Source organism: Ursus maritimus, unplaced genomic scaffold (assembly GCF_017311325.1).
Source record: "Ursus maritimus isolate PB19 unplaced genomic scaffold, ASM1731132v1 scaffold_2, whole genome shotgun sequence".
Classification (NCBI taxonomy): Eukaryota; Metazoa; Chordata; class Mammalia; order Carnivora; family Ursidae; genus Ursus; species Ursus maritimus.
In genome coordinates, this window is record NW_024424452.1 from 7460193 (window position 1) to 7486126 (window position 25934).

Genomic DNA, 25934 nt, shown 5'->3' on the forward strand with positions numbered 1-25934 from the left:
ATCTCGCGGGCGCCCCCTGGCGGCGGGGCTGGCGGGGTCCGCGCGCGGCCCGCCGTCCCACACGGAAGAGTGGCGCCCCGTGCGGCGAGCTGCGGAACCCCGACGCCGACGGGGAGGTGCTTCCTTCCCCGCGACGCGCCACGTTCATTTGCGGACGGACACACGCACGCACGCACGCACACACGCACCCGAGGGGCAACCTAGACGGCCAGTCTTCTTTATTGCACTTGACACAACATCCGGCGCCCGGCTTCTATCCCAGACCCTCGGCCACACCCAGAGGCGGCCAGGTGCCTTGCTGGGCCGGCCGGTTTCCAACCCCTCGGGCGGGCCGAGGGGCGCCCAACGAACAGGGCCAAGCCCGAGGCCGCCCTCACCCGAGTCCTTGCTAGGGAGCAGAGCCCGGGCGCGGCTGTCTTCTCTGTTCCTGGGTTCCCAGCCAGGTCGGAGCCCTGCACCCCGACCGTGAACCCTATGGCCGTTCCAGCAGTGCGTGGATGACAGCAGCGATGTAGGGGAGGCCCCTTCCCGGGGCCCCCTCCTCTTCCAGGATGTGATGGGGCTGGCACAGGGACTCCTGGGGGGAGGGGCCCACGTTAAGTTCCCCTTGTCACCTTGTTTTCTGGCTTCCCTGCCCTTCTCAGAGGGCAGGATGGGAGAAACCCTAAAGAAGCCCGGGCAAACAGGGTTGACAGGATGGCCCTTCGAGGTGGAGGTGGCAAAGGTCAGGGGCACCCTGGACACGGCTTGGGGACAAACGAGATGCAAGGAAGCTGCCAGCAGGTAACAGAAGGGCGATGACACAGGGGGCCAATGCTCAGGGGAGAAGAGACCTGTCATTTCCAGATGGAAATGCTGGAACAGGCAGGCTGACAAATAGAGCCCAGGGGAATGGCCAGGTCTGGGCCCGGCCACAGCAGGAGCAGACGTAAACACACACACACAGAGGCGGCCACAGTCTGTACAATTTATACACAGAGACAGAGACCCAGCCGGGGCCCCCGCATCCTCTACAAATATAGAGTTCTCTCTACAAAATATAGATAATTTAGCTCCCCATAACAGTGGGGGGACAGTGGGGAGGGACGGCACAAGGAGGAAGGTTGAGATCTACCCCCTGAGGGAGCAGAGGGCAGGGCCTGGAGGGAATGAAGGCACCGTCAGCACTGAGGAGTGAGGGAAGGGAAGGGGCTACAGGAGGGTGGCCAGAGGCTGGGGGCCCAGGGTCTGGGTGCACCAGAGTGGGGCCTCTGAGGTCAGTGTCTGTGAGGGGAGGGGGGTTCACTAGTGTCTTTGGTAGGGGCTGAAGGCACCACTGGTAGGGACCGGGGTCGCACAGGAGTCATAAATAGAAATAGGGGCAGGGAGAAAGGGTGACTTCAGGTCCTAGGAACCCAGGAGCCGAGTGTAGACGACATAGAGCAGCAGCATGAGGACCACGTAGAAGAGGATGAAGCCGCCCAGACCAGAGGGGGGCCAGAGGGGCGGGGGGGCCCTGCCCCCCACCCGCTTCACAGCCTCCAGGGTGGTCCACAGCCCCTGGGCGGTGCCCTGGAGGAGATCTGAGGGCGAGCACAGGTCAGCCTGGGAAGGGAGAGTAGGGACAGATGGACAAGGACAAAGAGCAGACGTCAGCAGCAGCAGCAAGACAATCCTTCCCACCCCCTGCCCTCACGTGCCAGGGCCTGAGCCATGCCAACATGCAGAGTGCAGGGAAGGGAGGCATGCGGGGCAGGGAGACGTGCAGGACGGGGACTTGCGGACATGCTTCCTTCTGGGGAGCAGACACCCCTGTGAATGGAACCCTGCCACCCATGTGGAGTGCTCAGCTGAGCCCAGGACGTCACCGCTCTTTATAGTAGGGAGAAGCCCTGGGCTCCCGAGAACATACCCCCCCATACCTCAGGCACCCCCATTTTTCGACAGGCTTCTAAGAAACTCTCCACATTTTTCCGAGACTTGAGAGCACTAAGTTTTGGCTGGGGGAGGGCAAGGAAGGAAAAAGAGAAGAGAGTAAGGGAGAGGCCCCGGCAGTCCTCTGTCCCATCCCCTACCTCCTGCCCTGGGACCCAACTGACCACAGCAGGGGAGGGCACGTGGATGAAGGGCACGGAGCGGGGCCGCAGCTGGTTGGCCAGCTGACACAGGATGACCCCATTGGCCAGAGCCTCTGCCAGGTCCTCGGGCAGGGGCCGCTGCAGCCTTGACTCGAGGACCTGGGAGGCAGGAGGGTGGGGGGAGGGGTCAGTGTCAGTGGGGACTTCCGCCTGCCCCTTGTATCTCAGTGGAAGCACCCACAGGGTGCAGCAGGAAGCCAGGAAACTCGAGGAGGCCGAGCACGCCCCCAGCCCCCCACCCTGCCTGGCCCCGCAGATCCCACCTCTCTTACCTGGCGCAGCTGTGCCATCAGCTCCTTCTCGTCCAGAAGCTGGGGGGATCGCCGAGCTCTCAAGACAGAGTCTGGCGAGGAAGGGCCTGGAGAAGGAGGAATGTGGGCTTTCTCTACCACCCACCGCTGACTTCCAAGCTGGGTCGCGGTGTCTGGCACCCACATCTCCTGCCTCTGCGCTTGTGGGATTTTCAACACAAAGGGACAATAGACTAGAGAACTCCCAGGCCAGAAGGGGTGTCTGCAGCCCAGGGGTGAGGGCTGGGTTAGCACTGGGGACAGGGGAAACCCACCTGAGCCACTCTGAGAGGAAGAACGGAAGAGGAAGCTGTTTGGTCTCTGAATGGAGCCGAGTGGCCGGGGAGCAGGCACTGTTGCTGGGGGCCAGAGCCAGGGACAGGTGAGAAAAGACACCCCTCAGAGTCCCACTCTTCCCTCAGGCCACCAGGCCCCAGCCCCCCCACCTACACAGCCCCCCGTCCTCCTCCCCAAGTCTCTGTCCCACCTGGTCCAGCTGCAGGAAGGGGCTCCTGGGAGGTCGGGGCGGGGACAGGGGCTCCCTGCCCTCCAGAAGCTCCCAGTTGGGTGGCATTGGACTTAGGCATGCCGCTGAGGACAGACAGAAAGCGAATTAGAGGGGATGGGCAGGGGGACGGCGTGTAGGGACAGAGCTCAGGGAGGTGGACCCTGGGAGGACACATACTTGTAGGAGGCCTGAGCGGACGAGGCAGCGGCACCTCCGCTGGCGGCCCTGATCCCCAGCTTCAGAAAACTGGAAAATGAAGGAGACATGGGGTCAGCAGCGCAGGCAGAGGACCGCCAACCCCGAGGGGCAGAGGAGCTTATGAGGGCTTGCTTCCACTCATCTCCAGGGCCCCCCCCAATCCTGCCCCTTTGCCCATACCTGTCCTTCCTGGGGGCCCCCCACACCGCACTGTGCTGCTGCTGCTGCTGCTGCTGCCGCCGCTCCCGCTCCTGCCATAACTGCAAGGTGTCGGGGCGCCGCCGCTCCTCCCCAGCTGGCTCCTCCCGCCTGACGGGCAGAGGCAGGACCGGTGAGGCCGAGCCAGGCCAGCGGAGAGGAGGGAGGGCCCGGGGGAAAGGAGTAAAGGGAGGAGGTGCTGGCTTAGGTGGCTCTGGGGTACCTGCTGCTTGGTGCCTTCTCTGCATCCCCTGCCCCAGGGCTCAATTCTGGCGGCCGCTGCTCCTAAGGAAAGCAGCAGAGGGTCGGTCGAGGGAGGGTTCCCCCAAGGCTGCGCCGGCTCCCTCCCTCTGCCACAGGGCACACAGCCAGGGGCTGGACGCTCACCTCAGGAGCGCCTCGCTCCTCGTCCTCCCCAGGCACGTGGCTGTCAATGAAGTCAATCTGCTCAGGGTCTCCGTCAGCTGGGGAGGCCAGGGCATGTCAGCAAGCATTTGGGGGCCTTCAGGCACTCGTCCAATGCCCGAGACCCCTTCCCCTGACCCCACCACTCACCAGAGCCGTCTTCCCTCCGCTCCCGGGGCCCCCGAGGCTCCCGGGCCAGCTCCGAGATCCGGAAGGACAACTCCGAAAATTCATCTGTTGACTAGAAATGCAAGAATGGGAGAGAGCTGCTCTGTAGTGCTGGGGGTTCCTGGGGTTCATGCCCTTTGGGTCTGCTGCTGAGCCAGCCCTTCCCCAAGATAGTTGGGCAAGGGAAGAAGACCACTCCAGACACCAACAGTCACTCTGATATTCAGAGGCACCAAGCAAAGGGTCCTGACTCAGAGGTTCTCCCCCGGGGCCAAGACCCCCAACGTCTTGTGGAAAGGAGGCCCTTACCTCATTTCCAGACCACCTCTTGCTGCCACTGTCAACGCTGTGGAAGCCTGAGTCTAGCCCGCCATCGTACCGACGTCCCGGAAATAAGTCCTCAGCAGGGCTGGTGCCGACCAGGGAGAGCTAGTCAGTCAGTACTGGGCAGCAACCCCTCTCACCTTCCCACCAAAACCCATGGAGTCCGTGCTGCCAGGAAGGGGCAGTGAGTAACCAGAGGCTTCCTTCCTTCCCGCTTGGGACTTACCAGGGACTGAAACTCGGGGGACGGGAAGGGGCCAGGTCCCCCAGTGCAGAACCCCCACGCCGCCCAGCTTCTGTTGACAAGTACTTGAAGATGTGAAGTTTCCCCTTCAAGCAGATCTAGGTATAAGGAGGCACGTGGTAGGGGTGAAGGGAAGGGAAGGGGGCTCCCCCAGATCCTGCCTGGCTACTAAAGGGACTCACCTCCCAACTCCTACCCATTCTCATCCCCGTCCCCATGGTCTAGCCCACACCCACCCCTCACCTGAGCCGGTGGGCTCTGCAGGGGGTTGCTGTCCAGCAGAATGACCTGCAGGTGCCTGAGGCGGCAGAAGGAGACCGGGATGCGGGAGACACGGTTACAGGAGAAATCCAGGCGGACAAGAGGAAGATCCCCCAGCTCTGGGGGTGGGTGAGGGAAGAGTCAGGAGCCTGCCCAAGGGTGGGGCCTTGTGCTCACTTCCTCTGCCCTCTGCTCTGGCCCACTTGCCACCCTTGGGTCCACCACGTCCTCTAGCCTGGCTGGTTGAGGGCCCTCCCCAGGAACAACCTCCCTGCTTCCCTTCCTGTTCAAATCGGGCCCACATCCAGGCCTCCCCTCCCTTAGCTCCTGCCCATCTCACGTGCTTTTCTTCCTCTACCCCACCCTGCCCACTCCATACTTCAACCATTCCTTCATCCCCAAGCGACCATCACAAGACCCAAACCAGACTGCAGCACTGCACGGCTCAAACACCTTCCACGACTTGCAGCCGAGGCTGCTGAGGGTGAGCAGACTGTGCCCTGCACAAAGGCTCCCAGGCAGGAGGGGCCTGCAACCCCACCCGAACTTTACTAGCTAGGCCCTTCCCCCTCCCAGGCAAGGCTGTGCCCACCCACAGGAAAGGGTGCCTTTTTCTACTCCTCAAACAGGCACAGTTGGATGAGTGGTGACTGGAGACACAGAATAACAGTCACCACCCCCTGGCCCAGCGCACTCAAGGCGTTCATGATCTGGCTCGGTCCACACTTCCCATCTCACTGCCCACCCTCACACATCAGACAACCCTCCAGCCCCTCGGCTTCTGGACCTTTCCACATGCTGTTTGCCCAGCTGGGGCACTCATTTTTGTGACTATCTTTCAAAGTTCAGCTCAAGTGTTGCCTCATCCATGAAATCTTTCCAGACACTCATGTTCGAATGCACTGCTCCTTCCTCTGTGTCCCCAGGGCATTTGCTAGGGTCTCTCTTATGGCCCAGAGCACACCCTGATCAAATGCTTGTTTATACTGCTACCGACTTAGAAGGAAAGAGGGCCAGAGTAGGGGGAGCCCAGAGAAAACGGGTGACCACCTGACTCCCCTCTCTTATTCTTTCAAACCAAGATGAGCACGGTTCCGGGCCTTCCCACCTGCGCTGGCTTGCCTTTCTCACCACATCCGTGCGTGACGATGCTCCCTCCCACCCACATGCTTTGCACATGGGCTTCCTCTGCCTGGGATGCAGAAGGAAGGAGAACTTTCCTTCACAGTTCAGCTCCTGCCACGCCTCTGGGGCGAAGTCTTCCTCAAGCTCTGCGAGCAGAGCCACGTGCCTCCCTCTAGCTCCTGCAGCTCTTTCCGTGTCCTGTTCTAGCACTTCTCTCCACCCGTCTCTCCCCACGAAGCCCATACGTTTTCAGAGTTGGCCCCAGGTGTGAGTGACATCACTCACATCTACTTGACCCCCACCTAAAACCAGGACGCACACAACGACGCTGGCTGAATAAGGGAAGGGTGGCTGTTCTGGAGCAGAGGCTATCAAATGTTGGGGTGGATCACAGTTAGCTTGTTAAAGTGGGGCTGGGGGCTGCTTGGGCTCCAGCTTGTGGCCCCACAGACTCAGAATCTTTGCAAAGGAGGCACAGGGCATCATCTGACTCAGGTGCCTGAGAGCTCCCACTGGGTGAGGGATGACCCTGGGTGACCCCGAAGGCCCCTTCCAACCTTGGGATTCTACAGGGAGCCAACACACTTACCCACTCTCCTTTCTGTGCCTCGCTCCTCATTTGTGAAAATAGAGCTAATAACCCATGCTTTGCCAGCCTCAGGGGGTTGCTGGTCAAGAACAAATAATTAAGTTTGTTTCATACACTGCAAAACCCTGGGCACCTAGGACAGTGATGCTCTGTGAAGAGTCCCTGTGACTTTTCCAGTGTAGACACACACACTCTCCCCCCACCTCCTCCCTCCAGATCTTCATTCTCCTCACCATCGGGCAGGGTGCTGAGCTGGTTCCTGCGCACGCTGAGGTCCCGCAGGGAAGGGAGGCTACACAGCTCTGCCGGGAGGGCCTGCAACTCATTGCCGCTCACATCCTGCAATGAGGAAAGGAGTAAGGCACGAGCCACGAGACCAGGGGCATCAGAAACTGACCCCGGTCTCCGGCCACCTCCTTCGGTCCCTGCCTCTCCCCAACCTCCCCAGAGGCCCCTGGTGCCTGGCTCAACGGCCCCTCTTCTTGCCCTGCTCCCTGTGCTTACAAGCTGGCGTAGGCTTCCCAAGGCGCTGATGTCGGGAGGCAGGGCTCCCAGTTTGTTGTTGCTGACGATGAGCACCCTCAGGGGCAGCTGGCAGATGTAGGGTGGCAGCGATGACAGCTGGTTTCGGCTGTGGAAGGGAGAAAGGTATGGGGCTCACTCCCCAGGCATGGCAGCCCAGTGTTGCCCTCATTCTCAGGGCACTGGGAGGGGCACTCAGGGTGCTGTGCACTGGGACTTGGAGCTCCCACCCTCCCCTGGCCATGCCTCCCTACCTGAGGTTGAGGTAGGTAAGGGCTGTGAGATTCCCCAAGGCTGGGTTCAGGCATCTCAGGCAATTGTGGTAGAGGCTCAGGCCCTCCAGGGACACCAGCTGGCATGCTGCCTCCGGCACCTCGGGGAACCGGTTCCGGGACAGGTCTAGGGGAACCAAGTGTCAGGGGAGAGCCGTGGACGGGCCCAGCCCTGGACAGGAGGGCCCTGAACTTTCCCAGAGCCAGCTGCCCAGCCATTGGCCTCCCCTCCCTTGGACCTAAAGAATCAGGCCTATAAACCTGGGCTCTCCGGAGAGAACAAAGCTTTCCGCAAAACTGAGCACATTCCAAGCATTACCAGAACAGCAAAGGCCATAGGGTCATGGGGCTGGAGAAGCCCAGACTTAGGAGGACAAACCATGACCACCACCTTCAAATACACAAATGAAGGGTGACCCTGGAAAGGGTGACTGGCTTCTAGAACTCTTGTGGCTCCTGCTGTTCTATGGAGAAGGCTGGTGTTCCAAAGAAAACAGCAAGATAATGGGCTGGGAGGCTTGAGATAAGAATATGGTAAGTACCCCCGGGGAGACCACTGAGAACGCTCGTCCCTCTTTGTCCCTCCTCAGGGGCCTTGTCCCCAGCCTCAACCTCTTTTCAACACAGGGGAGAATCAAGGGTCATTAGAGTCTGGCTCTAGAGAGTAAGTAAGGCTCCTGACAGATTGAACAATGTATTCTTCATTGCCCCTGGGATCAGCAAGCCAGGTCCAAGGGTCTGTGAAGGAACAGACTCCCAAGGATCAGGAGGGGAAGGCAAGCTGACCAAGCTGGAGATAGAAGCTGGAGTCCTCAGGTCCCCCCCATCTGGATACACCTTGCTCAGGTCAGGCCTCCTTCCCACCCTCTTCCAGCGCCACTGGCCCTCCTCTACTTCCTCTCTTACTGACCCAAGCTTTAGGCACTCAACTCTTTTGCCTGTGTCTTGGTGTGGGTGAGGAGGAAGGAGGAAGGGGGCAAAAACCCTATGACCACCCCTTATCTCAAGTGGTCGCTTGCTACTCCAGTGAAAGGAGTCAGGCATGGGGTTTCTGCCAGTCTGGAGACACTAACGGCTCAGAGCTCTGCAAGCCTGGGTTTCTGTTTCCTCTCTTCGCCTGCACTGGGAGGGGCCCAGTGCCCGCAGGGGGATGTCCCTGGCAATAGAACTTGGGTGAGCTTCTTAGGCAGCCCTCCCCAGGAAGGGGTGAGTGAAAGCTGATGGGAGGGAAGCTGGGGTATATCCCCCAAGGAAATGAGTCTCGTGACAGGAAATGGAGTAGAAACAATCTGTCAGGTTCTGTCTCTGGTGGGCCCTATGTTTACCAGGGCAGATGACAGCCCAGTGCACCAGGCCTCCGTCTTTCTCCCTCTGTGCTCACAGCCCTGGTACACAAAGAGAAAAGACCCGTCAAGGGAGAAGACCAAGTTCCCGAGAGGGTGAGACAGCCAGATGCAATCCTCCTACGTTGGCCCTCCACCTGCCTGCTCTTCCTGCATCTACAAATATGCGCGTGTGTGTGCGCACACGCGTGCGTGAGCGTGCGTGCTGTGGATGAAGGGGGTGGAGGACAAGATGGGCTAAGCAGTGGTGGGGGCAAAAGCTAGGAGCGGAAGGGAGCCCAGGCTGGCGGAGGCAGGGCACAAGAGGCACAGGATGTGGTCTGTGAGAGAATGAGCTGCACTTCTCCTTTGCGAGAGCCGCCCCTCCCCGCCATCTCAGGATTCATCCTACTTTCAGGGGCCCCAAGGAACAGAGTCCAGGGGCTATCAGAGACCTGGGCCATAGGAAATATGCAGGGAAAACAATGGGTCAGAAAGAGTTGGGAAAGCAGGAGAGGGCTTAAAATTATTTGGTGCAGTGTTGCCAAGTGTTTAGTCTGGGTTGGAGGGCAAGGAGGTGTAGAGGACAGGGCATGGGCAACACTGTCACTTCCCCTTTCCACCCTAAACTATTAAGCATTCTGCTTGGGGAGGGGGGTTAGAGGAGAACGTTCTGGATGAGATAGATTCCACCAGGCCTACAACCTGGGCCCAGAAAGGATTCAGGATTTCTGCGTGGAGAGCAGGACAGGGAGAGGTCCTCAGAAAGCTGGGATTTTCTCGCTTCAACACACAAGAACTGCCTGCACCCTGAGCCGGAATGCTGGCGGAGGAGGGTGGGAGGGGGTAGGAGCTGGGAGGGGCCAGGGAGTTCTTGGTAGTTTTCCCCAGGAGTCCACTCACAGAGGCAGAGCCCTAAGGAAGTAAAGAATAACATTTGGTCTTTGTCAAAAAACAAGCAAGGGGGGGAGGGGAAAGGGAACAGACGGCGAGTGTCACACAGCTGCTGAGGTCAATCTGGAGCTTGGGGGTTAGGCGGCTGGGGGAGACTGAGAGGGAGAGGAATGGCTCCTGGGGCTCACCCATTCCCTGAACTCACTGCATGGTGGGCAAGTGAGTTTACCCAGCAAACCAAGAAAAGTGGAGAGGTTTAAACTGGTCCTCCCCAGAACAGTGGAGGAGGAGGCACCTGCTGGAGAAGAAATGCGTGCAGTTGTAGAGCCCTGTCGTGTCAGCCAGAGGACGCTCACCCGGTCCCAAGTCCCACCCTGGGCTCGGCTGGGGTGGGGCTTCGGGAATGCAGTCCTCCTTCCCACTCCCAATCTCCACCCCCCAGCTGCCACCCCAAGGTCATAGGTTGTTGCCTCCTGAGCAGCTGAGGCCCGACTCACCTGTCATGGTAGAGTCCCCCGCACCCTGCCATAAAGAGACACCAGGGAGGAGGGAGCATGATTAGAGGGATCTGTGAATGGGGGAGTGGACGGACAGTGGGACAGTCTCTAGCTTCCCAGCACTCCTAGCCAGGCGATAAGATTTCCTTCCTTTTCAGCAACTGCCTCAAGTCCCTCCCCCTAGGGAAAGCAGAAGCTGAAATGGGAATTCTAGGGTCCCTGTGAGGTCACAGGCTCCACAGTGACCTCATACACGCAAGGAGGAGGAGGAGGACTCTCGGATAAGGGGGTCAGGGATAATAGGTGGAAGAGCTCGAGGAGAAAAGAGGGGAGGTGGAAGATTTGCTTCTTTCCCATAGGCTAGCTGTGTGAAGAGTGGAGAGGGCCAGCGACCCTAGGGGGCGGGCCAACAAGCACAGTAAACAGAAACACCAGGTTGTTAGGGGCAAATCCTAGGGAAGAGGGGGGACCTAAGGCTGCTCGGATCTCGGTGGAACGGGAACGGGGGGAAAGAGCTGGGAGACGAAGTGGAAGAAAATAAAGGATTCCTAAGAGGGGCTCGTGGGGGCTGCTTTAAGGAACGATCAGAACTGAGGTTGAAGAGGTCATGCAAATGAGTCAACCAGGTGAGGGGCGGGACCATTCTACAGGTGCGCAGACATGCAAATAAAGAGAAGCAGAAGACGGGGAATTCTCACAACACTCGGCTGGGGCGCTGGGCGTTCCGTGCAAACGAGAAATGCGTTCATTGTCTGGTAGTTCTCAAAGTGGGGAGGGGGAGGTAGCAGGCTTATGCAAATCGGCGGGGTCGAGAACCCCAACGGTCAGGTGAAGGGGCGGGCCAGACTCCGGAGCCCGGTGAGAAACAAGCCAGGGGCGGGGCTATGCAAATGAGGGTCCCGTCTGGGTACGCGGCCGGGTGCACTCACCAGCCTGGGTGATGTCTGACAGGTCGTAGCTGCGGGCCGCGCCCCGGGGGAAGTGCTTCAAGCGCCGGTTAGATAGGTTCAGGGTCCCGGTGGCCACGGCCTCCTCTAGGGCCCGCTCTGCACTGCGGCTCCCGGGCAGACCCGGAGACCCTGGAACGCAGGTCGTTGCCGCCGCTTCCTCACCCCCGGCGGCGAGTGGGGCCGCTACCGCCGCCGCCATCCGCTCCCGGCGGCTCCCGCTGCCTGACTGACGGGACCGGCCGTCCCTCCTTCCCCCTCCCCCTCCTTTGAGCCGCCGTAGTCGCTTCAAGGGGGAGGAAACGGGCTCAGGGACCCGGCGGACCAATCGCGGCCCCGAGACGCGTCGGAAGTGGCTAATCAGAACCCGCCGGAGGGGTGGAGACTCCAGCTCCGGAGTGAGGCGACAGAAGGGAGGGGGCTAGAATGGAGCGCTCGCCAACGGCCGACGCTCCAGGCCGGTCCGCCCCGCGCAGCCGCATCCAATCGCAAAGCTTAGGGCTGGAGATGGAGCCAATCAAGTCTAACCAGGAGACGGGGACGCCTGCGCTCCACTAGAAGGGATAGAGGCCGAGTGACCGCAAGCCGGGGCTTGGTTTTCTTCCAACGGAGACCAATCGCAAGCCAGATACAGGCGAGTGACTGACAAGAACGCCAATTAGATCCTCCGGAGGGAACCTGGCCCGGCCGCTTCTCTGAGGGACGGCTGTACCTTCCAATAGCATGGGCGAGAAGGCGGTCCCTTCGCCTAGGAGGAGGCGGGTGAGCTAGAACTTTGAGACTGAGGTAAAGAATGCGAGCGCTGCGCGCCGGGCCGGCTGGGGACAGTGCAGGGGCTGGAGTGGCGCGTGCGAGCTGGAAATGTTAGGGAGGGAACCCAATTTGAGGGCGCGAGGGAGGCCGGGGGCGGGGGGCTGGGGCCAGGCGACGCCTGAAGCCAGTGCGCAGGGGGTCGTTGCAGCCGAAGGGACCGTGGAGGCCGTTCCGGCCGCGGAGGCTGAGGCCCTGCGGCGGTGTCCGGAGCCCCGGCGGGCAGGGGGCTTCCCAGAGACCGGAGATGTCCAGCTCAGCTCCTGGAGGAAGGGTTACGGGAGACCGGAGAGCCTCCAGAGCTGCCGCCCGGCTGACCAGCCTGCCCCCAAGAGCGCGCCTGGGCGGGAACTGTGATGACAAGCCCGGAGCGGGGGAGCGGGTAGTCCAGAAGGGACCGTGCCCTCTAGAAGGAGCCCTCCGTTTTACAAATGAGGAAACTGAGGCGGAGGAAAGTTGATGGGTTGGCAAGAGTAAACCGCAAGTTACTGACCGCTTGCTCTAAAAGCCCAGTTTCCCACCCGTTTTCCAGCAGCTGCTACGGTGGGCTTTTTCTATCCGCATCCTCTTCTTTGCCTCCAGAGGACCCAGACACCAGAGGAAGCCAACGATCTTTTTCTGTCTGCTGAGAGATCTTAGGTGGCATAACATAGTCCATTTAGTATGGTCAGAAGTTAGCTGACCGCAAACCACTCTAAGTTTCTTATAAATGACATCTCAAATGTTGACATTCCTAAACATTTATTGAATGATTAAAATTCCATCCGTGTTGTCTCAAACTAGTTGTTTACTAGTCTCCATGAATAAGGGAGTTTGGGTGGTTGACGATTAGCTAGTGCAATAAAATCTGTAATACTAGGCAGCTGAGGGCTGGCTGTCCAGGACTGGTTTGCTTTGAGTTCCTGGAAGATCCGGTTACTCCTTGGATTTATTGGTGTAGATCCTTTGGTCCTACCTAGACAGACACACCCCCAACTCCTTCTGTTTCTCATACATGGCACCCCTCTGCCCCCATAAGACTACATTAAAAGCTTAGACTCTGGGAGATACCCCAAGTTTCAGAGTAATTCTATCCCTTTCTTCCACCTTGATAGGTTGTCCTTCGTACATGCATTGATGTTACTGTCCCAGGAAATCTGCTTTTGGGTTTGTTTTTATGAGACTAAGAGTTTGTGCTGACTTATTCCCACTCTCATCCGGTGCATGCTGTCCTCAGAGACTCTAGCAGGGTCACCCTTCCCCCTCACCTGTCAAACTGAGTTTATACTTTTTTTTTTTTTTTTTTGAGTTTATACTCTTGGGTACGAATCCCCTGGAGGCCCTGGCCTGCTGAGATAGGAAGCATTCACCAGTATTTCTCTACAGAGCAGAGTTAGTGCCAAAAGGGCCTCAAGTGGAGGAAGCTCACAACTACTCCCCAAAAGGAAAGGCCTCATCTACCAGTAGTTCACACTGTGTCTCTCCTGTAAAATGCATATCCCATGAGCCACTGGGTGGCTAAAGCCGAGCTAGAACCCAGGAGCTGTCTAAGAGAAAATCCCGGGCCAGGTTGGGGAAAATAGGTCACAGTGGCTGGGCAGTGAGGTCACAGAGAGGTTTGTCTTCCCAGACTCCATGGGGGAGGGGCCTAGGAGGCAGAGGGGCCCCAGAGGTCCCCCAAGCCCAGGCAGGGGACATGGTGTGGGAAAGGCAGCAGGGACGGGGGCCAGGGAGCTGACTACGGGGGGCCAAGGGGCCCGGAGAGATGAGGGCAGGAGCAGGGAGGGGGCAGTCAGGATGGTGAGGAGAAGCCGGAGAAAGCTGCAAAAAGTCACCGGGCTGTGCGGACGGGAGGAGGGGCTCCGGGTGAGGGGGGAGCGAGCCAAGGGAAGGACAAGAAGATGGCAGCCAGAGATCGAGGGAGGGGTTCTTTGGACCCAGTGGACCAAGGAACACGGCAGACAGGGAGGGGTGACGCATGGACCTAGAGAGAAAGATGGGAGGATTTGAGAACACAGAGCTGGATGACAAAGCTTTGAGCCCCCAAGAAAGTAGCTAACGAAAGATAGGCTGAGAGAAGGGAGCAAAAGAGGCCTGACTCTCATGGAACTCCTGTGCTCCCCATTCTCCTTGGGTAGGTGAAGCGGAGCTGCCCTTCATGTGGCCCAGAGCCTGGGGGTGAAGAGAAGAAGGGGAGAGGGAACCTTATTTCTGTTCAGCTGTTCCCCCCAGAGCTGGTGAGTCCTCCGCAGGGAGGTATTAAGGATAAAGGACAGGGGGCCAGACCACTGAGAGGCCCTGGTGATCCCTGCTTCCTCCCTCCTGCCCCCCAGGTGGAGCATATCATCTCATTCCTCCCAGTCAGAGATGTCGTCGCTCTGGGCCAGACCTGCCACTACTTCCACGAAGTGTGCGACGCCGAGGGCGTGTGGAGACGTATCTGTCGCAGGCTCAGTCCTCGCCTACGAGAGCAGGGTTCTGGGGTCCGGCCCTGGAAGAGAGCTGCCATTCTTAACTGTACACTTCCCCAGAAACTCCCGTGCTCTTTGCCTCTGTCCTACCTTATTCTGGGATCCCTCCTGCTCCAAAGAGTTGCCTCAGCATTCCCAGCCAAATTTCCAGGGCCCCTTTCTCTGGAAGAGCCCATTGGATTCAAACATGCGCCCTCCGGCACTGCAAGCCTCTAGCTCCACCCTTTGATGGACCCCCATTACTAGCATCCCTGACAAACCTCCCTCCATATTCAAACTCTCTTCCAAATCTTACCCGGGACACCTCCTCCACTCCCCACACCTGGAGTTTTCCCTCCCCTAAACCAGGGTTTCTCAACCTTGTCACTGTTGACATTTGGGGCCAAATAGTTACTTGGAATGAGGGGCTGTCCTGTGCATTGCAGGATGTCTAGCAACATCCCTGGCCTCCGCCCACCAGACGCCAGTAGCAAACCTCCCCCCTGTCGTGCCAGCCAGTGCTCCCTGAGAGACAAAATCACCCCAGGCTGAGAAACATGCTCTCAACCCCTCCATTCCCAGGGAGCCCCATCCAAGTACTTGATTTCACACACTGGAGGTTAAGGGAGATCCAGATCTGCTCCAGAGAGCACATCCAGAGCTAGGGGTGAGGGGGGTTACTGACCTTTCTCGGTCATTCTTTTTCACTCTTCTTTCTGCTGCTTTTCTATATATTATATTCCCCTTGATGTCTCTGATGCAAGGTTGGATTGAAGAAGTGCTCCTTTAGAAGCATGTGTAGTGCCCTGGGCTGAGGGGGGCAGAGAACTCAAGTTCAGGCATGGGGGATTATTAAAGATATCCTCCGAGCTTTCCAGTGTCCCTTAGAACGAGTCTGTTCCCCAGTCTTGGGTCTGGGAGCTGCTAAATACCACGCTACCCGACAAATCGAGTCTGCCCAAGCTCTGATTCCTCTCCCTTGTGCCATCCTGACCCCTTGAGCCTTCCATCTCCTTCCCTTCTCCAGACACGAAGGGCCTGTATTTCCAGGCATTTGGGGGCCGCCGCCGCTGTCTCAGCAAGAGTGTAGCCCCCCTGCTAGCCCACGGCTACCGCCGCTTCTTGCCCACCAAGGACCACGTCTTCATTCTTGACTACGCGGGGACCCTCTTCTTCCTCAAAAATGCCCTGGTCTCCTCTACCCTCGGCCAGATCCAGTGGAAGCGAGCCTGCCGCTATGTTGTGTTGTGTCGCGGAGCCAAGGATGTGAGTCGTAGAGCCCTGGCCGCTGGGGACCCAGGCCTCCTGCGGGGACCCAGGGCCCACACCAGCCCTGAGGTATTCTCCTCGGGACAGCCGCCCTCCTGTCCCAGGAACTGAGAAACGAGTCCTCGTTTCCCAGCCCTGAACCCAAGTACCTCATCTCTCACCCCAGGGCCCCGTTGGCCCAGCCTCATTCCACTCCAAGGCCTAGATCCCAGATACCATGTCTTCCTACAGTTTGCCTCGGACCCAAGATGTGACACAGTTTACCGTAAATACCTTTACGTATTGGCCACTCGGGAGCAGCCAGGCGTGGTGGGCACAACTGGCAGCCGGGCCTGTGACTGTGTCGAGGTCTATCTGCAGTCCAGTGGGCAGCGGGTCTTCAAGATGACCTTCCACCACTCCATGAGCTTCAAACAGATTGTGCTGGTCGGTCAGGAGACCCAGCGGGCTCTGCTGCTTCTCACAGGTGTGGCCCAGAGCAGTGGTTGCAAACTGCTTTCTACGGATTCTTCAGGACAGGACGTGCTGCAGGGGAGGGGGAGGGCTCTCACATGGGTTCTGCACGCCCCCTCATCCCGCTCTCAAACCCAAGAGCTTTGCTTTTTGTCTGCCTCCTAGTCTAAGATTCTGTGTGTTTCATATGAATAAAGGGCACTGCTGCAAAAAAAGTTTGGAAACCACTGTTCTAGCGAAAGGGCAATTTTCAAAATTCTAACCTTTGTAACCTCCCTGTTAGACACTACACTTGATTCCCCCAACTTCCTCCCACTTGCTCCTTGTCACATTTATATATATTTTTTCAAGTTTTAATTTTTTATTTATTTAAGCAATCTCTACACTGAATGTGGGGCTCAAACTCATAACCCCGAGATCAAGAGTCACTGAACTCTTCTGACTGAGCCAGCCTCGAGCCCCTGTCCCCTTTATTTGACCACACTCCCAAGCTTGAGACCCTCTGGACTTCTTAATGCCAGGCAGGGTCCCAAGTTCTCAGGATCATTCTTCCTAACAGTCCAATTAGATTCTGCCAAATCTGATTGCTAAGTCTTTTTTCCATCATCTTTCATGCTCAGGGACTTCCCTGACTTATTTTTGGTGGTAAAGGGCTCAAGTCAGGACAACTCAAGGTCACTCTTTCCTTATTCCATTTCTACCCTTTTTCTTCCCACCCCACTCTAGGGCAGTAAATGTTTTGTCCATACGGCTTAGAGAGTCTACTGGGAAGTTAATATGGATATTGAGCGGTCCCCTTCCCCCACATAACTGTCTGCCTCTCCCCATCTCCCAGAGGAAGGAAAGATCTACTCTTTGGTAGTGAATGAAACCCAGCTGGACCAGCCACGCTCCTACACAGTTCAGCTGGCCCTGAGGAAGGTGTCCCGTTGCCTGCCTCACCTTCGTGTGGCCTGCATGGCTTCCAACCAGAGCAGTACTCTCTATATCACGGGTAAGAACCACCCTCCTTCTTCTCCAGACCCTGGTCTTAAACATACCTTCCAGGTATGTTCTGTATGGATCACCCCTCTTACACTTACTCAGGCTCTGTGGTGGACCCTCTCGGGCATCCTAGTGAAAAGATGAGTTTAGGTTCCCACACATCATAGCTGGTACGTTGCTAGTGAGTGTGAGACACCCCAGATCCTGCAGCTTTTATCCCAGATAGGGTCTTATCTCTAGGAAACAGGTGCCCAAAGCTGCTGAGCTGAGGGCTCCTGACCCCCCAGACCAGGGGGGAGTGTATTTTGAGGTGCATACCCCAGGGGTGTATCGTGATCTCTTTGGGACCCTTCAAGCCTTTGACCCCCTGGACCAGCAGATGCCGCTTGCTCTCTCACTGCCTGCCAAGGTAGGATCCTGGAGGGATGGGGCAGACCAGGGAGGGGCGGGGGGGTGGTGTTTAGGGTTTGAAAGGTACCAGAGGTCTGAAATATGAGCAGGGATCAAATGATTGCTCAGGGAGGGACAGGGGACCCAAAGAGAGGGGCGAGGCCTCGGGCAGGGCCAAAAGTAGTCAGCTGCGAATGGCAGCTTAGCGGCTGGGAGATTCCAAAGTGCAGGGTTGCTCTGGAGGGAACTGAACGCCCACCTCCTCTTTCTGTCTTACTTCCTAGATCCTATTTTGCGCTCTTGGCTACAATCACCTTGGCCTGGTGGATGAATTTGGCCGAATCTTCATGCAGGGAAATAACAGATACGGGCAGCTGGGAACAGGGGACAAAATGGACCGAGGGGAACCCACACAGGTGAGACTGTTTCTCAGTTACTCTCATCCTGACCCCCTTCCTCCAATTCCCTAACCCCCAGATCTCTCCACTTCTCCACTCTCTTTAGAGTCCACTCCTTACTCCCTGGGGAAGTTAAGCCAACCAGTACGTAATGCCTGTGGTACTACTGGTGCATGTCTTGCCCAGGGCTGGCTCTATGAGATCCGTTCTGTGAGGTGCTTGCTGTAAGTGCATAGGGATTTAGTGCAGCAGGGAGACCGGGGGGTGGGCTGGTCTAACCAGAAGAGGTGAGATGTGATCAGGGCCCAGTGGGTCAGATCGGATGCAGGTGGGTACAGGGAGAGGCATTCTGTACAGCGGGGGCGACAACGCAGCTTGCACATACCTAAAGCAGAGAGCGTGTTTCGGAAACCGGTAAATTTGAGGTGGTACAGGTGGGGGTGAGCCCCGAGAGGCGTAGATTTGGGAAAGAGCCACTGCAGGTTCGGGAGCAGAAGGCAACCCCCACGGATGACCAAGAACAGGAGGCCGCCGACTGAGAAGCCCACTGGGAGACCGTGGCGGCCCAGCAGCACTTGAGACAAGAGCCTGGGGAGCAAGAACACAAAAGGATGGATCCCGGAGATGTTCTGAAAGGAAATGAACAGGCTCTGGGAACTGCTGAGATGTGAGGAGAGGCCCCGAGGACCAAAGGGGCTCTGGCGTGAGACCCCTTGAAGTGGCATCTCTACAAATGTGGGAAGGGACGCTGGCTTGAGGAAAGAGGCAGAGCGTGAACTTGGACTTTTTTTAAAGTGGAAATGTGTCGCTGGCATTAGATTCCATGTTGGAACAAAGTTGACACGGACAGAAGTAGGGACAGAGGAGCAAAGCCCGGGCCGAAGCCCATGTCGTAGGCAGAGGGAATGAAAAGGCTGTCTCTGAGACGGGAGGGGCACACTCACAGATGCCAAATCCCAGACGCCATGGGCTCAGAGAGTTTCAATCAGGAAGGGAGTGACTGATGGTGACAGATAATGCAGGAACATACTTACTGACACGGAAACATGGTCAGGCCATATTTTTTGGTGAAAAAAAAATGAAATTATTTTACGTAATCCCCTTTTTGCTTAAAAATATACAATTTTTACATACACACACACACATACATAAGCAGCGGTAAATAAGAATATCCAACATCTGTTCACAGTAGGTGGTGGGATTCCCAGTGATTTTTTTAGTAAGCTCCACACCCAGCGTGGAGCCCAACGCAGGGCTTGAGCTCATGACCCTGAGATTAAGACCTGAGCCCATATTAAGAGTCAGACGCTTAACCGACTAAACCACCCAGGCGCCCCTAGCCAGTGATTTTTTTTTTTTTAAAGATTTTATTTATTTGACAGAGATAGAGACAGCCAGCAAGAGAAGGAACACAAGCAGGGGGAGTGGGAGAGGAAGAAGCAGGCTCATAGCAGAGGAGCCCGATGTGGGGCTCGATCCCACAACACCGGGATCACGCCCTGAGCCGAAGGCAGACGCCCAACCGCTGTGCCACCCAGGCGCCCCCTAGCCAGTGATTTTTAAATTAATCTTTGCTCACCAATATTTTATAATTTTTCTATGATGACCACAAAGTACTTACCTGTGTCTTCAAAATTAAAGCCCTCAAAATCTCAGGAGAAAGTGCACAGGAGAGGCCCTGGGATTTGGCAGCTGGCAGGTCAAGTACATTTGGAGAGAACATGTCAGTCGCATAGTAAGGAGAGAAGCCAGATCACAAGAAGATGCAGGAAAGCCTGGCTGGGTGAGAACAAGAATGGGGTCGACCTCAGACTGGTCATGTCACCAGTTCTGCTGCCTGAAAGACAGAGGTCCGGAAGCAGCAGGAATCAGGTGGAAATGTTGTTTTTCAAAACAGGGTGGCCAATCTGAAAGACAGGGATAGGACAAGTTGAAAATGCTGGAGAGAAATGGGAGGAATAAGTGAACGGAAAGTCCTTCCTGGGGGTTGCCCTGGAATCGCACAGGGAGGGAGGGCGTCTTCCAACTTTGGGAAGAGAAAGCACAGCCGTCCTCCTGGGGCTGGAAGGCAGGATGAGGGGCTGGACTGGCACAGGCCCGGGGTGACAGTGACGGAGCAGATAGAAGGCCCTGGGCTCAGGCAAGTAGCCTGTTTTCTGGGGAGCAAAGATGAGGAACCGAGAGAAGTGCTGGGCCCCATGCAGTCCGACTGGGGCGGCAGGAGAGCCAAGGAGGGAGAGAGCGCTGCTGGTCTACCTCCTGGCGGGGTGGCGGGTGCGAGAGGGGGGATGCTGAGTCCCTTCACTTTCCTCTCCTAGGTTCCCTAGATTCTTCCCTGAGCCTTCCTGTCCTATCTGGGCCCCCAAATCCTTGGTGTTCCCACCTTAGGGACCCTGGCCCTGTGTCCTCAGGTGCGTTATCTGCGGCGCCCCATCGCCCTGTGGTGTGGCCTCAACCACTCCCTGGTGCTGAGCCGGGGCTCGGACTTCAGCAAGGAGCTTCTGGGCTGCGGCTGTGGGGCTGGAGGCCGCCTCCCTGGCTGGCCTAAGGGGAGCGCCTCCTTCGTGAAGCTCCACGTCAAGGTCAGAGCATTGTCCGGCCAGCAGGCAACCGGGGGGGCAGGAGCGATAGAGCGAGGTGGCACACAGCGACGTAGCCGGGGCTCCTGAAGGAACCCGGGGGCCCCATCTCCCCAGCACCCCCTGCGTCCCTTGCCTGCCACACACCGCGGCTCCTGGCTCTCTCCCTTAGCAGACCCTGCTGGCCCTCTCTGACCTCACACGACCTTGGGGCTCGGCCAGCCCTAGCTCACTTGCTGGCTCAGGGCTGGTCGGAGAGGGAGGAACACAACAGCTGGGGCTTCCTGGGAGCCCCCCAGTAAAGACCCCACTCAGCCACGCCCCTTGTCTCCTCCAAGGTCCCTTTGTGTGCCTGTTCCCTCTGCGCTACCAGAGAGTGCCTCTACATGCTGTCCAGCCATGACATCGAGCACCAGCCCACCTATCGGGACCTACCCGCCAGCAGGGTGGTGGGGACCCCCGAGCCCAGCCTGGGGGCCGGAGCATCCCAGGACCCTGGGGGGGCGGCCCGGGCCTGTGAGGAGTACCTCAGCCAGATCCACAGTTGCCCCACATTGCAGGATCGCATGGAAAAGATGAAGGAGATCGTGGGCTGGATGCCCTTGATGGCTGCACAGAAGGATTTCTTTTGGGAGGCCTTGGACATGCTGCAGAGGGCTGCTGCAGGGGTTGGCCCAGGCCCCCCAACCCCTGAGAGCTGACCCCCCTCTCCTAATCTCACCCCTGGAGGGAGAGTCTGGCCTTGGGCCAGGAGCTAAGGAGAGATGGGGTGGTAGCAATAAACACTGTACATGCACGTGGGGGGTGGGGATTGCCAGACATGCCAGGGTGGACAGGGAACTGTTTTGTAAAATGTTCAGGGGGCTGCCCAGGAGGGGCCCCCAATCTGACTATCATGGACAAGAGATTTGATGGACAAATAGAATAAAAGGCTGAAGTGAGGCCCAATTTGGAGCCCGGGGGCCTGGGAGGAAAATGGGGCACAGGACGGGGGCCGAGGCCTGGCTCAGTGGGTGACAGAGGGCAGGAGCGTGGCCGAGGTGGGCTCCAGCGTTCGGGTGCTGCAGACCTGACCACCTAAGTCCCTCCGCTTGCTTCCCCTCCCACTCCCAAGACCGGCCCAGGCTTCTGGACTTGGAAGTGCAGGCTCCTCCTTCTGGAACAATGCAGTCAACATATGCTGCTCGGTTCTCGGTTCTCTTCCTCGGATCCCCTGTGTCTCAGACTTACTCCCATCCTGAGGAGGCCGCTGGCTTCTGATCTCACAGAGCTTCCTACCCACGTCTCTTGGTCCCCGCGAAGTCAGCCCCCTCTTCCCCTCCTCCCATCTACCTTCCAGGTCCAGTCTCGCGTGGTGTCCCTTTCCCTCACTTTCTTCTCCCTCCTCTTCTTAATAAGGGGGATGCTCCCTTTGTCCACCCACCATGCCTCCCTAAGCCACTCCCATACCTCCAGATATTTGGGAGAGAAAATGGGGGAGCAGATAGAATTTTCTCCTCGGCCTAGTCTGGCCCAGGGATGGGGAGAAGACAGTAGCAATTTGAAGTGGAAAATAAGCTGGAGCGGGGTGAGGGGGTGGTCAGGAAGGGGTGAGTGACAGGGTGTCGGGGGTCAAGGGAAGGACTTCCTGTGGGTGCTGAGGAGGCAGGCAAGGGGTGATCAGGAGGAAGGACCGGAGGCTGTGACCGCGGCACGCTCGGGCACGGGCAGAGCGGGCTTCCCAATGACAGTGCCCGATGCCCGCGTTAGGGCTGAGGGTTGATGCTCCCTCTGCCCTTCGTTGCTCCACCCCCGACTTAGGTCAATATTTATGTGTCCTGGACGTCGAGAGGCCCCTGGCCTCACCACTGTCCCGACTACACTCTCCCTGTCCCGCCTTCCCCACCGCCCGCCCCGCTGGCCGGTCCCCACGCCCACACACCCGAGGCTGCCTCATCTGGCACTGATTAGCCCTGCTGCCGCCGCCGCCGCCGCCGCCACTGAACTCAGCGGCTGCCTGTGACTCGAGGACCCCAGCGCCTCTCCCCCCGGCCATGCTGCCTGCTGCCACAGCCTCCCTCTTGGGGCCCCTCCTCACTGCCTGGGCCCTGCTACCTTTCGCCCAGGGCCAGACCCCCAACTATACCAGGTAGGTCTCTTGGCCCCTTCCAGGTAGCTCGAGTGAGCGGCAAAAGCCCTGATTCCTGGGGGTTTGCCTGTGGGTCCTGTGGATTCTTTCACTAACACACCACCCCCCCAGATCTCCCGCAGCCCCAACTCTTCCCTAGCCCCCAAGTTCTCCCTCCCTACTGCAAGACCACAATCTCCTGTGGGTCACCACTGCCCCCCACCCCGTTCCTCCACCCTTTGTCCCCTGTCCTCTAAGTCTCCCCATCCGCCCAGACCCTTGGGCCCCCGTGGAACCTGAGAGCTCCAAGACCCTGAACTTGCCTGGTAGCTGAACATCTGGATTCCAGGAGGGAATTAGAGGGGGGGGGGAGATGGGGGGAGCGAGTGGGAGACTTGGGAGTCAGATACTCAAGTAGTTAGCAGGAACAGGAGCAGGGCAAAGGTTGGGAGCTGGGGAAATCTGGTCTCCAGGTTCAACGTGAGGGCCATCGCGGCTGCCGCTCATCTCTCCGCCCCCTCCCCCCCATGGCCTCGTGGCTGTGTCCACATCTGGAAGTAGTTAGGCGGCTCCTGTCCCCGACTGCCAGGCAGGGCGAGGGGGGAGAGTGAGGAACAGCCTGGGGAGGATTCCGGGAATTCCTGTTGGGGTGGGGGTGGGGGTTGGGGGGTGTTGGAGAGACAGCCAAGTTGCTGGCCCCACTTGTTCCTAATCCTCTCAATCCCAGCCTGGCCCAGATCCCCGAGGCCTTTCTCCTCCATCCCCCTGGCTTCCCTTGCTGGCCCCCATCCCCATTACCCTATCCTTCCCAAGCTCTCTTCCACTCATGGCCGACCCCTCTTCTGTTCTCCAGACCCGTTTTCCTGTGTGGAGGGGATGTGACCGGGGAGTCAGGTTACGTGGCAAGTGAGGGTTTCCCCAACCTCTACCCCCCCAATAAGGAGTGCATCTGGACAATAACGGTGAGAAGGCCTTTCTGATCACTACCCCCTTGTTCTAGTCTCCCAGGCCTGACTGCTAAGGGAACCCCAGTCTGCCGGCGCCCTGCTCTCCCCTCCAGCCCCTGCACCACCACTTCCCCCAGGGACGTCCAAGACCCATCCCCTCTGGTCGCTGAGGGCAGCAGTGCCCACAATAACACGTGGCAAAGTGTCCTCACACCTTCCTTAGCTCAGGGCCTGCTCCTCCACTCCCAGCTTCTTTCCTTGCTGTCCAATCTCTCCACGCCCTCAGGTCCTGTCCCCTGAGCAAGCCACGAGCTGCTGCACCCCGATGGGGTCCCTTCCTGTTCAAGCCCAGTTTCCCTATGAAATGCTCGGGGAAAGAGAGGTACCCTCCGCCTGGGTTGTGTGTGGCCTGACTTTGCAAGTCCTCTTCCCTGTCCCCGCCTTCAGGTCCCTGAGGGCCAGACTGTGTCCCTTTCCTTCCGAGTCTTCGACTTGGAGCAGCACTCCGCCTGCCGTTACGATGCTCTGGAGGTCTTTGTCGGGTCTGGAACCTCGGGCCAGCGGCTTGGACGCTTCTGCGGGACCTTCCGGCCTGCGCCCTTAGTCGCCCCCGGCAACCAGGTGACCCTGAGGATGACGGCGGACGAGGGCACAGGAGGACGAGGCTTCCTGCTCTGGTACAGCGGGAGGGCCACCTCAGGCACTGGTGAGACCTCCCTCACCTCCGCCTTCCCCCTCTCCTGGCCCCGCCCCCCGCGCAGGCCCCGCCCCCGCCTTAACCTCCACCCCGAGCCAAACCCTGCGCCCGAGAGCCTAGGGCCCCCATTACCTCCCTTACCCTTTTTCCTCACTAACTGCCCCTTCAGTCCCTCCTCCCCGTCTTCTCTCCCCTCTCCCGCTCCCACCCGCCCCCTCTTCCAGGCCCCCCCCCAGGCGCGAGGCGGAAATGGGTCACCGACCCGCGGGTGGAATGGGCGGCCTGGGGTTACTGGGACGGTGAGTAACTGCCCGCCCCCGTCCGCAATCGGGCTCCCTCAGAAGGGCGTGAGGGGACACCCCCGGGCCGGGGGACTAGGTTCCCCCGACCCGGAGCCCCCTACACCCAGCCCGGGGCTCCCGATTGCGGTCCCATCACCCCCTCCTGGCGGCAGAAGTCTCCCCTAAAATGTTTAAGGCAGGGACCTCCCCAAAGAGGCCTCTGGGGCTGTGCCCCAATTTGAGGGCACCCTCACAACGTGGGGACTCCCCAGCCTGCAAAGGGGACTTTTCCGCCGGACTGGGGAGATGGGATCTCCCAGGGGAAGAGGAGCCATGTGGCCGCGGGTCAGGGGGAGGGGCGAGAAGGGAGCGTGTCCAGCCAATGCCTCCGACCCCTTCCACCGCCCGCCTGGGCGCCCGGAGGTCCAAGACTCCCCTGAGCCCTGCTCCTCCAAGCCCCCTCTCTGCTAACCAACCCCCCTCTTCCTTACCTCTCTTCTCGTCCCCTCATGCTGAGACCCAGATGTCCGAGCTTCCAGCACAGGCTTCCAGCCTAGAGCTCTCTTCGAGCTGACCAAGGGTCTCCACCGCCTCCCACCCCCACTCCTTTCTCCCCTCCCCAGAGCACCAATTTTGCGGGGGGCGGCTGGAGAAGGCCCAGGGAACCCTGACCACGCCCAACTGGCCCGAGTCCGATTACCCCCCGGGCATCAGCTGTTCCTGGCACATCATCGCGCCCCCGGACCAGGTACCGACCCCCTGCCCAGGCCGCCCTCGGGGACCCAGGCGGCATTCTCCAACATGCAGCCAACAAAGATTTCTTGACCGTCTGCTATGTCCCGACCACTGAGCTCGCGCTGGTAGGGAGCAAAAACAGACCCAGAACTGCTTGCGCTCAAACAAAAAATGTAAAATCACACCTGTGACGAGTCTTAGGAGAGCGAGGTACACGACGCCGCTGTTTTGCGTGTGTGTGTGTGTGTGTGTGTGTGTGTGTGTGTGTGCGCGCGTGCGCGCGCGCGCGGTGCCGCTGGAGGTGGGTGCCGGCTCTGTTCCTTGAGCTTGAGCCAGGACCAGCCCTTGCCCACAACGGAAGACGCCGCCGAAGGGTTTCCCCGGGTGCGTGTGTGAATGCTGTGAGAGGGGGGTCCAGCGGACGCGGGAGGGGGGAGAGGAGGCTGCCGCGAGCTTCCGGGCTTCCGGACGACGCGAGGGGTGCAGGGCTCTCGAGCCTCCCTCCAGCCGCCCGGGTCCCGCCGCGCAGCTTCCTCTCTCCCCGCGGACAGGTGATCTCGCTGACCTTCGGGAAGTTTGACCTGGAGCCCGACACCTACTGCCGCTACGACTCGGTCAGCGTGTTCAACGGAGCCGTGAGCGATGACGCCAAGAGGCTGGGGAAGTTCTGCGGCGACACGGCCCCAGGGTGAGGGGATGCACCAAAGGGGTTGGTGGGTCCACCTCTCTAGGCAAGGGAGTTGCGGGGGCAGAGGCCAGGTTTAGCTGAAGAGGAGGGATCTGAACCCGTGAGCCCCAGACGGGTGGGCGGAGCTAGTAGAGGACCAGGCAAGAGACCTGGCTTGGCCCTGGGACAGCACCAGGACCGGTCCACGGATCGAGAGGCGAGTAGGTCCTGCTAAGTCGGGAAGCTGGTACAGCCAACCCAGGGCAGAGATGACAAGGCCCACCTGACGCTCCCCCCCCCCCCCCCC

General features: G+C 58.9%; 3 protein-coding genes and 1 long non-coding RNA gene across 13 annotated transcripts in view; 2 read left to right on the top strand and 2 right to left on the bottom strand.

Annotated features, from left to right (window-relative positions):
• Positions 1-331: 331 nt before the first annotated feature.
• Positions 332-11151, bottom strand: LRCH4 (leucine rich repeats and calponin homology domain containing 4). Of its 3 annotated transcripts, none has more exons than XM_040634858.1 (18): positions 10864-11148; positions 7204-7348; positions 6932-7058; positions 6661-6766; positions 4696-4832; positions 4435-4550; positions 4194-4293; positions 3867-3957; positions 3699-3775; positions 3535-3596; positions 3294-3422; positions 3093-3161; positions 2895-2998; positions 2683-2766; positions 2390-2475; positions 2079-2216; positions 1902-1979; positions 332-577 (listed from the first exon to the last, which is right to left on the bottom strand). In XM_040634858.1, exons 1-18 carry the CDS (start codon positions 11081-11083, stop codon positions 473-475), a joined length of 1974 nt encoding a protein of 657 aa, XP_040490792.1. In that variant the 5' UTR covers positions 11084-11148; the 3' UTR covers positions 332-472. The 3 variants fall into 3 exon arrangements, with proteins under 3 accessions (XP_040490792.1, XP_040490793.1, XP_040490791.1); XM_040634857.1 differs by lacking the exon at positions 332-577 and adding an exon at positions 954-1584 and having other exon boundaries at positions 10864-11151; XM_040634859.1 differs by lacking the exon at positions 1902-1979 and having other exon boundaries at positions 2055-2216; positions 10864-11150.
• A 114-nt stretch (positions 11152-11265) lies between these two features.
• FBXO24 (F-box protein 24) lies at positions 11266-21135 on the top strand. 3 transcript variants are annotated; one of them, XM_040634861.1, is made up of 10 exons: positions 11266-11643; positions 13809-13907; positions 14004-14187; positions 15148-15386; positions 15621-15855; positions 16678-16836; positions 17114-17235; positions 17501-17632; positions 20026-20196; positions 20532-21135. In XM_040634861.1, exons 1-10 carry the CDS (start codon positions 11605-11607, stop codon positions 20892-20894), a joined length of 1743 nt encoding a protein of 580 aa, XP_040490795.1. In that variant the 5' UTR covers positions 11266-11604; the 3' UTR covers positions 20895-21135. The 3 variants fall into 3 exon arrangements, with proteins under 3 accessions (XP_040490795.1, XP_040490794.1, XP_008696651.2); XM_008698429.2 differs by lacking the exon at positions 11266-11643 and adding an exon at positions 11681-13536; XM_040634860.1 differs by having other exon boundaries at positions 11284-11643; positions 13809-14187.
• Positions 14024-25934, bottom strand: part of LOC103670037 — a 17552-nt gene continuing 5641 nt past the window's right edge. For 2 of the 6 annotated variants that reach the window (XR_005835964.1, XR_005835966.1), the window contains exons 2-5: positions 18000-18202; positions 15663-15914; positions 14806-14931; positions 14024-14161 (exon numbers count right to left, since the gene is read on the bottom strand). This is a non-coding gene — a long non-coding RNA (uncharacterized LOC103670037). Of the gene's footprint in view, positions 14162-14805; positions 14932-15662; positions 15915-17999; positions 18203-19235; positions 19522-23633; positions 23773-25145; positions 25295-25934 lie in introns of those variants that run through there. The other 4 variants (XR_005835963.1, XR_005835961.1, XR_005835962.1 and 1 more) reach the window with 4 other exon arrangements.
• PCOLCE (procollagen C-endopeptidase enhancer) overlaps positions 22151-25934 on the top strand; it is a 7010-nt gene continuing 3226 nt past the window's right edge. Inside the window, exons 1-5 of the mRNA XM_040634863.1 lie at positions 22151-22321; positions 23154-23262; positions 23695-23953; positions 24849-24973; positions 25512-25648. Coding sequence (XP_040490797.1) covers positions 22227-22321; positions 23154-23262; positions 23695-23953; positions 24849-24973; positions 25512-25648 — 725 coding nt within the window. The 5' untranslated portion in view covers positions 22151-22226. The remainder of the gene's footprint in view (positions 22322-23153; positions 23263-23694; positions 23954-24848; positions 24974-25511; positions 25649-25934) is intronic.

What these genes read in the sequence shown, in the direction of transcription:
- LRCH4 (XM_040634857.1), bottom strand. Translation starts at nt 11,083, where the DNA reads ATGGCGGCGGCGGTAGCGGCCCCACTCGCCGCCGGGGGTGAGGAAGCG. An exon ending in GGGGCCCCCAGGAAGGACAG is followed by an intron (nt 3,162 to 3,293) that starts GTATGGGCAAAG and finishes TTCATTTTCCAG; the next exon opens with TTTTCTGAAGCTGGGGATCA. An exon ending in CCTTCCTGCAGCTGGACCAG is followed by an intron (nt 2,767 to 2,894) that starts GTGGGACAGAGA and finishes TCTGGCCCCCAG; the next exon opens with CAACAGTGCCTGCTCCCCGG.
- FBXO24 (XM_008698429.2), top strand. Translation starts at nt 13,306, where the DNA reads ATGGGGGAGGGGCCTAGGAGGCAGAGGGGCCCCAGAGGTCCCCCAAGC. An exon ending in GGCTCTGCTGCTTCTCACAG is followed by an intron (nt 15,856 to 16,677) that starts GTGTGGCCCAGA and finishes CCCATCTCCCAG; the next exon opens with AGGAAGGAAAGATCTACTCT. An exon ending in CTCTCTCACTGCCTGCCAAG is followed by an intron (nt 17,236 to 17,500) that starts GTAGGATCCTGG and finishes CTTACTTCCTAG; the next exon opens with ATCCTATTTTGCGCTCTTGG.